The sequence below is a fragment of the Mastomys coucha genome, unplaced genomic scaffold (genome assembly GCF_008632895.1).
Source record: "Mastomys coucha isolate ucsf_1 unplaced genomic scaffold, UCSF_Mcou_1 pScaffold15, whole genome shotgun sequence".
Lineage (NCBI taxonomy): Eukaryota > Metazoa > Chordata > Mammalia > Rodentia > Muridae > Mastomys > Mastomys coucha.
This window is the reverse complement of record NW_022196897.1, coordinates 164,694,366-164,706,997: the sequence shown is the minus strand read 5'-3', so window position 1 is coordinate 164,706,997 and position 12,632 is coordinate 164,694,366. Positions and strand designations below refer to the sequence as shown.

At 51.1% G+C, this 12,632-nt stretch overlaps 1 protein-coding gene across 3 annotated transcripts in view; it reads right to left on the bottom strand.

Moving 5' to 3' along the window:
- Phactr3 (phosphatase and actin regulator 3) overlaps positions 1-12,632 on the bottom strand; it is a 215,404-nt gene that overhangs the window by 71,534 nt on the left and 131,238 nt on the right. For all 3 annotated transcript variants that reach the window (XM_031372946.1, XM_031372947.1, XM_031372948.1), the window contains exons 3-4: positions 12,137-12,214; positions 2,801-2,983 (exon numbers count right to left, since the gene is read on the bottom strand). In XM_031372946.1, the coding sequence (XP_031228806.1) occupies positions 2,801-2,983; positions 12,137-12,214 (261 nt within the window). The remainder of the gene's footprint in view (positions 1-2,800; positions 2,984-12,136; positions 12,215-12,632) is intronic.

Here is a 12,632-nt window from a genome sequence, read left to right as displayed (position 1 = left end):
TAGTATGACTAGCCATATAGAACAGCTCTGGGTTTGACTGGGAGACCCCGCTTCAAATTGTAAGGTGGAAGAGTGGACAGATTAGATTCCCATTATCAAACTGAGGCCTCCACATGCACCTGCATACACACACACACACACAAACACACACAGGAACACAGCACACACAGGCACAAATACACACATACATGCACACACACATACACACACACACAAACAGCACACACAAACAGCACACACACATACATGCACACACCACACATACATATGCACACCCATACATACAAACATACCATATGCACATCCCAGACATACTACACACACATATATATACTATACATACAAACAACACACATAAACACACACAAACACAACACACACATATATGTACACACCATACATCATATACACACAAACACACCATACACACACATAATACACACATATATACACCACACACATACAAACAAAACATACACATAAACATACACACACACACATAAACATACATATTCAAACACATAAACACACACATATGCAAACACACCACACACAGAAAACACACCATACATACATACATACATACATACACAAACACACCATATACACTCAAACATACCACACATACACACACACACACACACACACACACACACACACACACAGAGGGGTGGGGGAAGAGACAGGGGAAATGAAAAACTCTCAAGTTCCAGGATAAAAGGTCCATATGCCACTGGCATGAATTTTTAAGAATAAACACAGCTGTGGAGACGCTCTCTACCTATCCATATCCACAGTCAAGTCTTCTCCCGTCCCCAAGGGAGGACCCACATGGGGGAAGCTGCTCAGCCAAGGAAAGGAGACACCTACACCCCTCAGACCCACACACGAGCCAGGCGTCACCCTGACCGACCACAGCCCAGGGCTTGGTGTTAGCTACATCCCTCATAACTCTTTACTGGACTTCCTGCTGGCCTTGGGTTGAGTTGCCAAGGTCCTGGGAATCATGGCAGCTGCCAGCTTCCTATCTCTCTCCTAGCCCAACACAGGCCATATTTTACCACCTTCTGCTCCCTAGTCTCTCCTGTGTCTAGGATGGGGAGGGTCAGTAGCCCAGACCACAGGTAGCTGCAGGGAGAGATCTTTAGCAGTGCTAAGCCTTTCACTAACACACCCCTGGCTGGTTGAGGGCAGAAGGACTTTGTCAAGTGCCTTGGTCAGAGGCCCTGACCCCTGAGGTGACAGCATTCTCTGTGGCCTCACAGAAAGGACTTGTCAACGATGTCCTCTGTTGCTCTGTATACTGTTCCCTCCCAGGGCAGGCTTCCATCGCTCTACTAGGACCTGTCCTGCCTTCGCTCAGAAACCCAGAGTCTTAGTTAGGGCTTTACTGTTGTGAACAGACACCATGACCAATGCAAGTCTTACAAAGGATAGCATTTACAAAGGATTGCATAGGCTGAGCATATGCAAACCATCCCACCCAGCATAAGACATGATAGTCTCCACAGACCCACTCTGCTCCCAGGAGACCATCCCAAAGCCCTGAAACTGGAGAGCACCCCAAGGTCAGACACAGGCGTCACCTGGAACTATTCAGAGCCAAATGGGAACAAAGAACTGAGAGCTACCAGTAGGGGCTCAGAGCAGAGACCCAGTCATTTGGGAGTGCTTGAACATGAAGTCCAGGGCTGGGAGCAGTGACCACAGAATAGAGGCTCCACGGACTCATTAGAACTCTACCAGCCACAGCCTTCTGAGGTCAGCTACCTGGGACTCAAGGTGAGACAGTGGGACAACAGCTGGGGCTCTTCCTCTCTGGCTCCTTAACTCCTCAGACTCCAAATTCCCACTGTGTCTCCAAGCCAAGGGAGACTGCGAGGAACAGCCATGCAAGGGGCAGAGCGCATACCATGAGCAGCTGCTAACATTGACGGGAGGCTGGGGACAGAGAGCTGGCAAAGAGCGCCCTGTGGCTCTGGCTTGGAGAGAGACGGGCCAGGGAACAGACACCCACGGGACCTGGAGCAGAAGCTCAGAGTCTTCACACCACAGCCTGGGTTCCCAAGAACCCTGGAGAGATGTGGGCTTCAAGCTCCAGTACCCATACTGTGCAGCATGGGTATAGGCATAGGGCAGATGAGAGAACAGGCTCCCAGGGAGGTCCCTCTCAGAAGGTGGCTTCAAGTGCTGCTTGGTCAGGGGGGAGAGTGAGGCCTGAGCTCTGGTATGCTTTGCTTCTTGTCACCAAGTGTCCTGTCTATTCTGTTAAAACAAACACACCAGCCCAGCCCCCACTCCTCCAACACTGACTACCTGCGAACACGGTACCAAGTTCCTATGTGCTCCAGAAAACCCTGATGTTAACCCTATAACTTCTCCCATGTAGCAGAGGAGCCCAACAGAGGAGCCTCACTCAGGGCACAGCACAGCATGGCTCTCCCACCACACACACCCCCACTGTGGCACCACTCAGGGAAAGATGCCATCTGCTTCAGGGTGAGGGCACTGCCCCAGGAACACACCCATTTGGCGTTGGCTGAAATGCATCCCTGCATTTGGTTGACTTCAGGAGGCATGTGGCAAGAGGTCATGCATGGCCATTTTAGACCCCCCACTCTTCCACCCAACTTGGGAGAAGCCAAAGAAGAGTTCTAGGTCTACCAGCCATGAGACTGAAGGAGTCATTAGACTCCTTAGTTCTAATCTTAGTTCTATAAGATACAGCTGCCTTGACTGTGGAGCAACCGTCCAAGCCCTTGGTTGGGAGTGCTCAGGCCACTGGGTCTCCATCTAGTACCTGTGTCATCCAGATGGGCATCGGAGGACAGAAGCTCATCTTGGGAGGCCTGATCTGTTCCACTGGCCGAGGGGCTTCCGGGCTGGACACCCTCCGAGGTCAGCGTCTCCTGCTCTCCGGCGGATGGCTCACTCTGCGCAGGTTGGGAGCCCTCCTTGGGACTGCATGCCTTAGTTTCAGAATCTGCAAAGAAATTCAGCCATCAGCCAGACTGTGCCTCCTTTCACACCCTTCTTTCATGCAAGAGGCCCTTCCTACAAAGGGTGTCATGGATGGCCTGGTGTGATAGCTCATGCTCTGCTGGAATCCCTCTTTCCAGGGGACTCTGGTACCTTCCGTGTCAAGGGTCCATTTTCCCATGTATCCCTGTACTCTAGCACCTGTAGGAGATGGGTAATTCCCCCACCAACTCCCACCCCTTTACCACACACCTTTATGGTAGCCCTGCCTAGATCTACATCCTCCGAGGGACTTACTTGACCCATTGGTGAAGAAATGGCTTCAAAGGTCTCTCTGCCCCCACTTGTTCCCTCCTAAAAACAGACCTCAACAGCTGGACCAGGACTATCTGACATGTAGCAACAGATGATCACTGTCAATACCCCAAGGTTCTAGGGTTGTTACATAGTGTGACTGCAGCCACTCATCTCTGTGCCACCACTGTCACTCACCAAGAAGCAAATGTCTGTCAATCACCTATGCATCTAGAATTTATTAAGACAGATGCTGCCCTTTGCCCCAGATGGCAAATGTTCTAAAGACTTTGGAGATGGCCATGGCAGCCTATGAAACCCAATAAGGATCAAAGCCAAGGCTGGAGAGAAGACGAGTGAGAATTTACACAGTAGCCTTCCCGGGATGAGGGACATGCAGCCTTTCATGAGGGCTTCAAGGAAGTCCAGCCCCTTCTCCTAAGGCTCAGCTGCTGAGGAATCTGAGGGTCTGTCACTCATAGGAGAGCCCTTTTGAGGACCAGAATTGAAACAGGGACCCTAACACAATTGGACCTATAGGATTAAACATGTCCCAGGAAACCAGGCTGGGAGGGAAAGGACAAAGCCGTGGCATTAGACAGCTTCACTTCCCAGGGAGGGGAGTAAACCTTGCTCTGGTGATTCATCTCACAGGTAAGTCACTTCATGCACGGTTCCTACCTCCACTTCATCTTTCCTATAAAATTACAGCTCGGATACAGGAATGGCAGAGAGAATGAAAAACTTCCTGTCACCCAGTTTGGGCCAAGCTATAAGCCTGAAACTTACCTGATAGCTTGGGCTGGCCAGTCAGCTAGCGCCAGAGGCCCAGCATCCTTTGCCTCCTCTGTGCTGGGCTCACGGGATGGCCACCACTCCTAGCTCTTTTACTTGGGTCCTGGGATCGAAATCAGACCCCTCTGTTTCCGTGGCAAATGCTTTATCCACTGAACTATTTCCCCACCTAAATAAACCAGTCTCCCTTTGCCAGTATCTGTTACCTAATTTCTTCTGGAATACAGGGAAACTGAGGCAGTAGGTTCCTGGGCCCCTCTCATGGCTATTAACAAAATCACTACTCCAGCCACACAGCCAGCTCCAGGGAGGCTAATCAGAATGTCCCTTCTGAGATGCCCAGCCCAGGCTGACAGAGGGCTCTCCATGTGAAGTGCTTGGTCCGTGGCTTATGGAGACAGAATAGAGTGTGTAGTGTGGCCTGTAGAGATTTCTTAGCCCTGTACACACAGGGTGTTCTCCTGGCTGTGGCCTCCAAGCTGCTGCTTCACAGGAGTAGAGGATCAATTTATCTCAAGGTCAAAACCCCCTTTTGCTAGCCAACCTAGCCACCCACCTAATGCATGGGGTCCCCAAGACTGCTCACTTGATCCCCACCAGGACACATATCCCACCCACTGCCACCTATAAGAACCATAGTTTTCTTGTCTACAACGTGGGACCAGTATTACTGCAGGCCTCTTTGCCTTTCTGTGGTAAGAAATAGACTGTCACATAAGGTACATGAGCTGCAGGCGCTGGGTCTCCTTGATACTGGTGTGGTTTGTGAAGAGAAAGCTGACATCCCTGTGTCAACAGTAGCCTCAGGACAGCACTGCTCTCTCTCCCTGAGGGTCCTCGCAGGCCCAGGCCCAGCTTCTGCCTGATCTACTTCCTTCTGTCATCTCTCAGAAGATCTGAAATTGACTTCCTGCTTACCATCTCCCATCAGGGTACTTCCACCTCCACAGGGCAAGAGCTGGAGAGCCAGCCTCACCAGAGGTCTTGACATCTATGCCTGGGGAGAGCTCCTCTTTGGGCCACATCCCCTGTCCAGAAGTTCTGGCAAGTCAAGCTGCCTCTTCCAGAGACAGACCCAGTAGCAGATACTGCAGAGTAACAATACACTGCTGGTCCACACAGTACCACACACTGCTGGTCTACACGATAACCACACACTGCTGGTCTACACGATGACCACACACTGCTGGTCCACACAGTACCACACACTGCTGGTCTACACGATGACCACACACTGCTGGTCCACACAGTACCACACACTGCTTGCTGGTCTACACGGTGACCACACACTGCTGGTCCACACAGTACCACACACTGCTGGCCTACACGGTGACCACACACTGCTGGTCCACACAGTACCACACACTGCTGGTCTACACGATGACCACACACTGCTGGTCCACACAGTACCATACACTGCTGGCCTACATAGTGACCACACACTGCTGGTCCACACAGTACCATACATTGCTGGTCTACACAGTGACTACACACTGCTGGTCCATACAGTACCACACACTGCTGGTCCACACAGTGACCATATATGTGTATATATGTACAGACACATCCCACAGAGTGCCCATGTGTTTTTACTGTGCATGTATGCTCTATGTTCGTATGTGTTGCCTGTGGAAGGTGTGTTCACTGTGGCTACTCAGTGAGACGGTTGGACAGACAGGAGGGCCAGATGTGTAGTCATTATCCAGTCAGGAATGGAGATTTGAAAGAGAAACTCTTGTCCCTCCATTTGGCTGACAATGGTCCCAAAGGAATTAGACTTCCCCCAGGAATCTCATGCTGGGAGGAGGAGGTGGCTGAAATCAGTGCCAGCTACAGGGGGGACAGCTTGTTAGACCACTTTGCTGGAGAGACAATGGTGGCCTGTAAGGCCTCACCCTGATGGCTTTGCTGTGCACCTCCCGCCTTCTATTTAAACCTAAACCTCACTTGAGGATTCACTGGGCATTTCGGTTCTCTCCACTGAATAAATCTGGTTTTCTCTATTAACTTGTCTCTTTAATTAGCCTAACTGAGGACAGGTTGATGAACCTGGCTTGTTAGAGATTCTGTTAGCACCACCAGAGTGGGTGCTGCTCTGGACACAGCTGACTGTGAGGTGGGTCCTGCCACTCTGAGCCCCTCACTGCCCTGTGAGGTGGGGACAGGGGTAGTTGTTCACTGCTGAGGTGGACTCAAGCCTGAGAAAGGGCCCTTGTCTGCTGTGATTTCCAACCACACCTCCTCCTCATCACTGTAACAAACCTGCCCCTGAAAGGCCCAGAGGCCCCCAGTCCCATCTAACACGGCAGGACTGCATTGCCGTGTCAGTGCCTGCAGCTCAGCAGTCCTGTGGTCCTGTTCTGGGCCGTGCACAGAGCTCTTGCCTAGAATCACATTCAGTAAGAAGCCACAATTCCCAAAATAGTCCTGGTGGCAGGGCCTGTTGCTAAGAAACGCTGGGTGGGGCCAGGGCAGTGTGGGGGTGGGGCTTGTGCCCCATCCTGTCACGGGGTCAGCTGTCTTCTCTGGCCAACCTTTGTCTCCATCATTGCTCATCTCTTCTCAGAGCTGCAGGGGGAACACAGAGCTGTGCATGTTTTATACATGAACCTCTATGAAAGCGACCTGACACAGACATGCACAGAAACACGCACATGCACGTTCACAGTGGAAGCACACGTATGCATGCCAGGCAGTGTGTGTGCAAACACACAGAAACCAGGCAGACGTTTTCCATGGTCCCACTCCCCTGAGAGCCTCGTCATACCCATGCCGATGGGCACAGCACTAATGTAATCCATCTCTTATAAAACACCCAGTGTCAGGATACGGGAGTCCTTAGGTCACTGAAGAAAACATGAAGTCGATGGGTGAAAGGGAAGGGAAGGACGCCATTCAAGGATTGAGTATTGTCTGCACTAGAAATGGGCAGGACCCTGTTCCTAATCAAGGAGGTGGGTTGGGGAGGGATAGTGGGAAAAGATCACCTCTCCTCGTTGCAGTTGGCTGACAGTGGCACAAATCCCAGCATAGTACCAGCCCATGTGAGGGATACTATGCAGCCCGGCACGCTAGCAGCATGGCGGAGATGTATGAGACAAGGGCCAGGAGACTCATGATGTGTATTTGTTAACTTTGGGGAAGATCTCACACTCCTGGCTACCTGCAGGATCTCTCCTATCAGCCGTCCTGAGGCAAGCTCCAGGGAACATGTGCATGTGTGTTCACTTGCAGGTGTGAGTGTGAAGTGCATGACTGTCCAAGAAGACAGCACAGTTCATTGGCAGGCATCGAGTTCTTGCGTCTACTAAGGCTTCTGGGCATGGCTGGGGATGCCTGTAGTCAGGTCTTCCCTCCCTCTCAGTATCTCTTTTTGCAGCTCCTGAGCTGCCTGGCAATGAAGTCTGGCCTCAGTGTGGCAGGCGCCATGAGGGCAGTCGACCACAAGGGGGCACCCACCGCTGCATCTGGGAGAAGGCGGAGCTGAGCCAGAATCCACGATCCACAGCCAGAAAAGCTGTCCCCACCTCTATCCCCACACCCACAGCCACCACAGGGAAGAGAGGAGGCGCTGTGATTCCCCCAGCAGGGTTCCCGGGCTCCTAACCTGGGAAGGTGCAACAGTTACCAGCTGCCATAAGAATGCTGGGGGACTTGCCATGTCAAATCCAGTCCAGGCAAAAAGGCCCCCTGTGCTCCTGGCACCCAGTGCTCTGCACCCAGCCTTTCCATGTATTTCATGATGCACATTTAAAACAAGGCAAACACTCTGCCCCATGGGAGTCCTGGGGGAAAGTGCCCTGCCTCTAGCGCACTCCAGAGCTAAACCTGTGGCCCTTGTCCTTGCAGCCTGAGACACCTGCTTTAACTCACAGACAAGGACTAGTCCCTGAAGATTCCCAGGCCCTCTCCCTGGGACAGCCTGGCCACGTCCCTGTCAGCCCAGCCCTGGTACGTGCATATGTGCAAGGGAGAAGAAAGAACACTTGCATCCAACCCTTTTATCTCTCTCTCTGCCCTTCGGCCCCTAGCTTCTGGTCCCTTCCCTGAGCCCCTGCACCCCGGGGCCCGGTACTCACTGCTCCTGGGGCTGCTGGTGACTCTGTCTCCAACATTCAGGACCAGGTACTTCCCTACCTCCTTCTCTGTAAGAAGCTAGGGTAGGCTGGGAAGGCTTATCAGTGTGTGGCCCCTAGAGCGTTTAATTTAAGCAAAGGACTCCTGAAAGCACCCAGGTATGGCCTGGTAGGCACAGAGTGCTAGCCCTGCCCACAGGAGCCCTCTCCTGGATTTCATGTTCTAGTTCCCATGTACTCCTGTGCGACCAAATGTAAAGCCAGCCTGGGCTCCTAACTCACAAGCAACATCTCTCAGATCTCCTGTCACTCAACCCCCATGACACGGCCTCCAAGTGGCCCAAGTATGTCCTTTCTTACCATTCTTGATACAGTTGCTATGGCTTTCATTTGTAGGCCTCCCCGATGCCTGTGACCCACAGGCTCTGTGTTTGGGTGGAACATGTCTCAGTAGCTAGCCTGTCTGTCAACTAATGCTGACCCTGGTACGTAGTAGGCACTGATAATCATTTGCAGCATCCGTCAACACCTGGATGCTCAGCTATGTAGGGTGGAGACTGCTTTGGGCCACTCTAGTTCCTGGCCCAGTCCCTCTGCAAGCTTGAAAGGGTGGTATGTGGGAGGCAGGCTGGGCCCAAGCCAGCCTTCCACCTGTTTCCATGTCCCTGAACTAAGAATGGATCTCATATCTTTAAATGGTTGGGAAGGAAACCAAAAGAAAGATAATGGTTCGTGATTCATGAAAAAGACTGAAACTTCCAATCTTTGTACCCATAAATGAAGCTCCTTGGCACACAGTCGTGCCTGCTCAGGGTGTGCTTTTCTGTGGCTGTTTTTGCCTCAGATGAGCAGGGGTGGGTGATCACAGCAGACTGCATGCCCCTGTGATCAACCGGGCCCCCCACAACACCAGGAGGAGTTTAAGTCCTAGAGTCATAGGTTAATGGCATTTAGAAGATAGAAACGTAACCCAACAGTCGGTCAGGTGACTGGAAGGTCAGGTGACGGGAAGTGGTTGGTGGTTCTGTGAGGTGATAAGGGTGGAGCCTAGGTTGGAGAGACCCTGAGACTGAGGCAGATAGTGTTCATGCACAGTTTTAGGCACTTCACTTCAGTCCACAAATGTTGAGTGGTGCCTTGGCACTCTGCCGGCAAGAAGGGTATCTTAGTGACTTACCACCACAACCAAATACCCAATGAGAAACTCTTCATGTGGACAGATGATCTGAGCTGCCACTCTTCATGCTAGGAAAGGCATGAGTGTATGCTGCTTGCTCTGGGGTCTTGAGATGGTTCGCTTCTACCTTTGATAGTCAGCAAACAGAGAGACCTGGCTAGAAGCAGTGCTAGGCTATGAACCTCAAGGTCCTCACCTCCGTGACCCACATTCTAAAATATTACCTACTGTGTAAGTCCCTTCCTCTTAATGCTGTGTTCAGACACCTGACTCTGCAGAGTCATCTTATTTCCAATCCATAACAAAGGCCACTATCAGAAGTGAGCATTCTGGGACCACACCCTTGAATCTCCAAACTGTGAGCTAAACAGACCTCTTTTCTTTATAAAGTTATCCTGCCTCTGGTATTTCATTATAGAAATGAAAGGCAAATACAAACCAAACCCTAAAATATTTACTTTTTCCTGACAAGTTTAGCTGGCTTCCTCCTAACTGTATCTATGAGCTGGTAGGCCTCTGATATGGCTTTGAAGACATTGCACCCCAGTCCAACTGGCCTGGCTGTAGCTGAACATACTCAATGGGCTCTGGTCTGACTTCACCCATGTGACACAGTTGGAGTTTAATGAGGCACACGGCATTCATTCTAGAAGTTTTCCTTTTCCACTATTCAAACTAGAACCTTAGTGTTGGCCAAAATCAAACTTCCATCTTTATTTCCCCCTTATTCATTGAATATAACATTTTAAAAGAATTTATACAATTCTTATATTTTTGGTTGTGAGCCTAGTTTTTAGTGACTGAGCCAACTCTCTAGACCTATACAATTCTTTTTATTTCCCTGACCCAAGATCTAAATGAATAACCTGGGGTTGTGGAGACAGAACCATCAATAAAGAACCTGCCCTGTGAGCATAAAGACCCGAGCACAGATCCCCACAAAGAGATGGGCACGATGGTGACCCATGTCATCTCAGCACCAGGAAGGCAGAGATGAGATCTCTGGTGCTCACTGTCCAACAGCCCAGCTGAATCCATGAGAGACTTTGTCTCATAAAAGGCTGAGAATGAGCAAAGCACTGAAAGTCAATCTCTGACATATGAGCATGTGCATACATGTGCATCCTTATGCAGGACACATACACCACATACATGTGCATCCTTATGCAGGACACAAATACACCACATACATGTGCATCCTTATGCAGGACACACATACACCACATACATGTGCATCCTTATGCAGGACACACATACACCACATACATGTGCATCCTTATGCAGGACACACATACGCCACATACATGTGCATCCTTATGCAGGACACACATACGCCACATACATGTGCATCCTTATGCAGGACACATACACCACATACATGTGCATCCTTATGCAGGACACATACACCACATACATGTGCATCCTTATGCAGGACACATACACCACATACATGTGCATCCTTATGCAGGACACATACAAGGCACACACACTCTGGATACTTTGAGGGCCCATTCCAAATTAAAATCACTTCATATTTCTGCTCAGCAGTGACATTCTACCAACTCCAGGAAAGTCAGAGTAGAACTTTCAACACCTTCAGACCACGGGCCTTGGGCCATGGGCCATGGGCTACGGCTTTCTTTGATGTGGAAGACAGCACTCAAGGCATTAATGAATCACTATGGTTGGTTGTCCCTTGAACATAGTATCATCACAATAATGCATACCAATACTCAGGAATGGAGGCAACGTGAGGAGCTAGGCCACAACTGGGATGTGGGCTTCAGCCACATGAGAAACGACTCGTTTATTTCATGGGTTCCTGTCCTAATTCCTGCTACTTGGGCCAAATCAGAGACACAAGTAAAATGGGAGCTGGGCGTTTGACGCATGCACACAGAGCTACAGATCTCCTCGCTAAGGAGGCAGAAGCTTGCTCCAGCCCAGAAAGATTTTAGAAGGAGGGATTGTGGGCCATCCCCACCAGCTGAGACTTAAAGATCCAGAGAGCCACACAGTCCAGAGGACAAGGGTCAGAATCTGACGGGATCCCGACGTGGCGAGAGAAGACTGGACTTAAGTGTGGTGGTCCCCAGTACCTGTGCTATGGACACTGACAAACCTGAGCACACAAACATGGTCCTGTAAGCAGAGCCTGGATGAAACCTGCTGGACCAATACTGGGAGACCCATCTTTGCACTGGGCTTCTGCTTGTGTGCTACAGCTGTGGGTGGACTCACACTCATGTCTGTAAACTGGGGCGACAGGTGACATCGGCACCCAAAGGTAAGGTATGCGGAATGCCTTGTCCTGTCTGATAGTCAGAAATGTCAGCCACGCAGCCATCATAGGTGCAGTCACCATTTGTTCATATTGAAGACCTAATGTGTAAGTGTAAAGAAAACTTGCACTTAAAGTAAAAGCCATGGCTGCCTGCCACTTAGAAACAGACGAGATGCTCAAGGAGCGCCTTCTACTTTCATGCCCCGGTGGACGGCCACTAGAAATGGCCATGGAGGAGGGCCTCCATGGAGAAATGGCCTCTGCAACCGCCTGGCTGAAGCCATTGGTCCACCCTTGAAGGTTGCCCTGGAGAACAGTTCCCCGCCTGGGTACAGGGTACCCCTTCCTTCCACTATCAGATTTCCTGAGTCTGGGAGCCATCAAACTTGACAGGCTTCACGATGGGCCTCATGTCATGGTCCTCTGGCTCCAGTCTATAGGACCCACATCCCAGAGGACCCTAGGACTCCACTCAGTGCCCTCTATGCCCTGAACTCCACTTAGGTCTTCCACCCTCCCAGGGACTCTTACCTTGCTCCATCATCTCTAGCAGCCCCTGCTTGATGAGCTCCTCCCGGCCTTGCCTGCCAGCCATCTTCTTCTCCAGTGCTGCAGGACACAGAAGCATCTAATTAAGTCACAGGCCAAAGCCGTGCAAGCCCACCACACCACTGCCATGTGTGCTTGGGTGAACAGGAAGAGACGGGAGGACAGCAGGCGTCTGAGGCTGGGGACACATCCACTGCCAGAGCCTGAGATGCAACAATTCCGAGTTTATTACCTAAGCCACCTGCTAAGCGATATCCCAAACTCCAGCCACAGGGAAGCCAGTTCAGGGCCATGCCTGATTCAGGGCCATGCCTGGTTCAGGGCATTGCCTGGTTCAGGGCCATGCTTGGTTCAGGGCATTGCCTGGTTCAGGGCCATGCCTGATTCAGGGCCATGCCTGGTTCAGGGCCTTGCCTGGTTCAGGGCCATGCCTGGTTCAGGGCATTGCCTGGTTCAGGGCCATGCCTGGTTCAGGGCC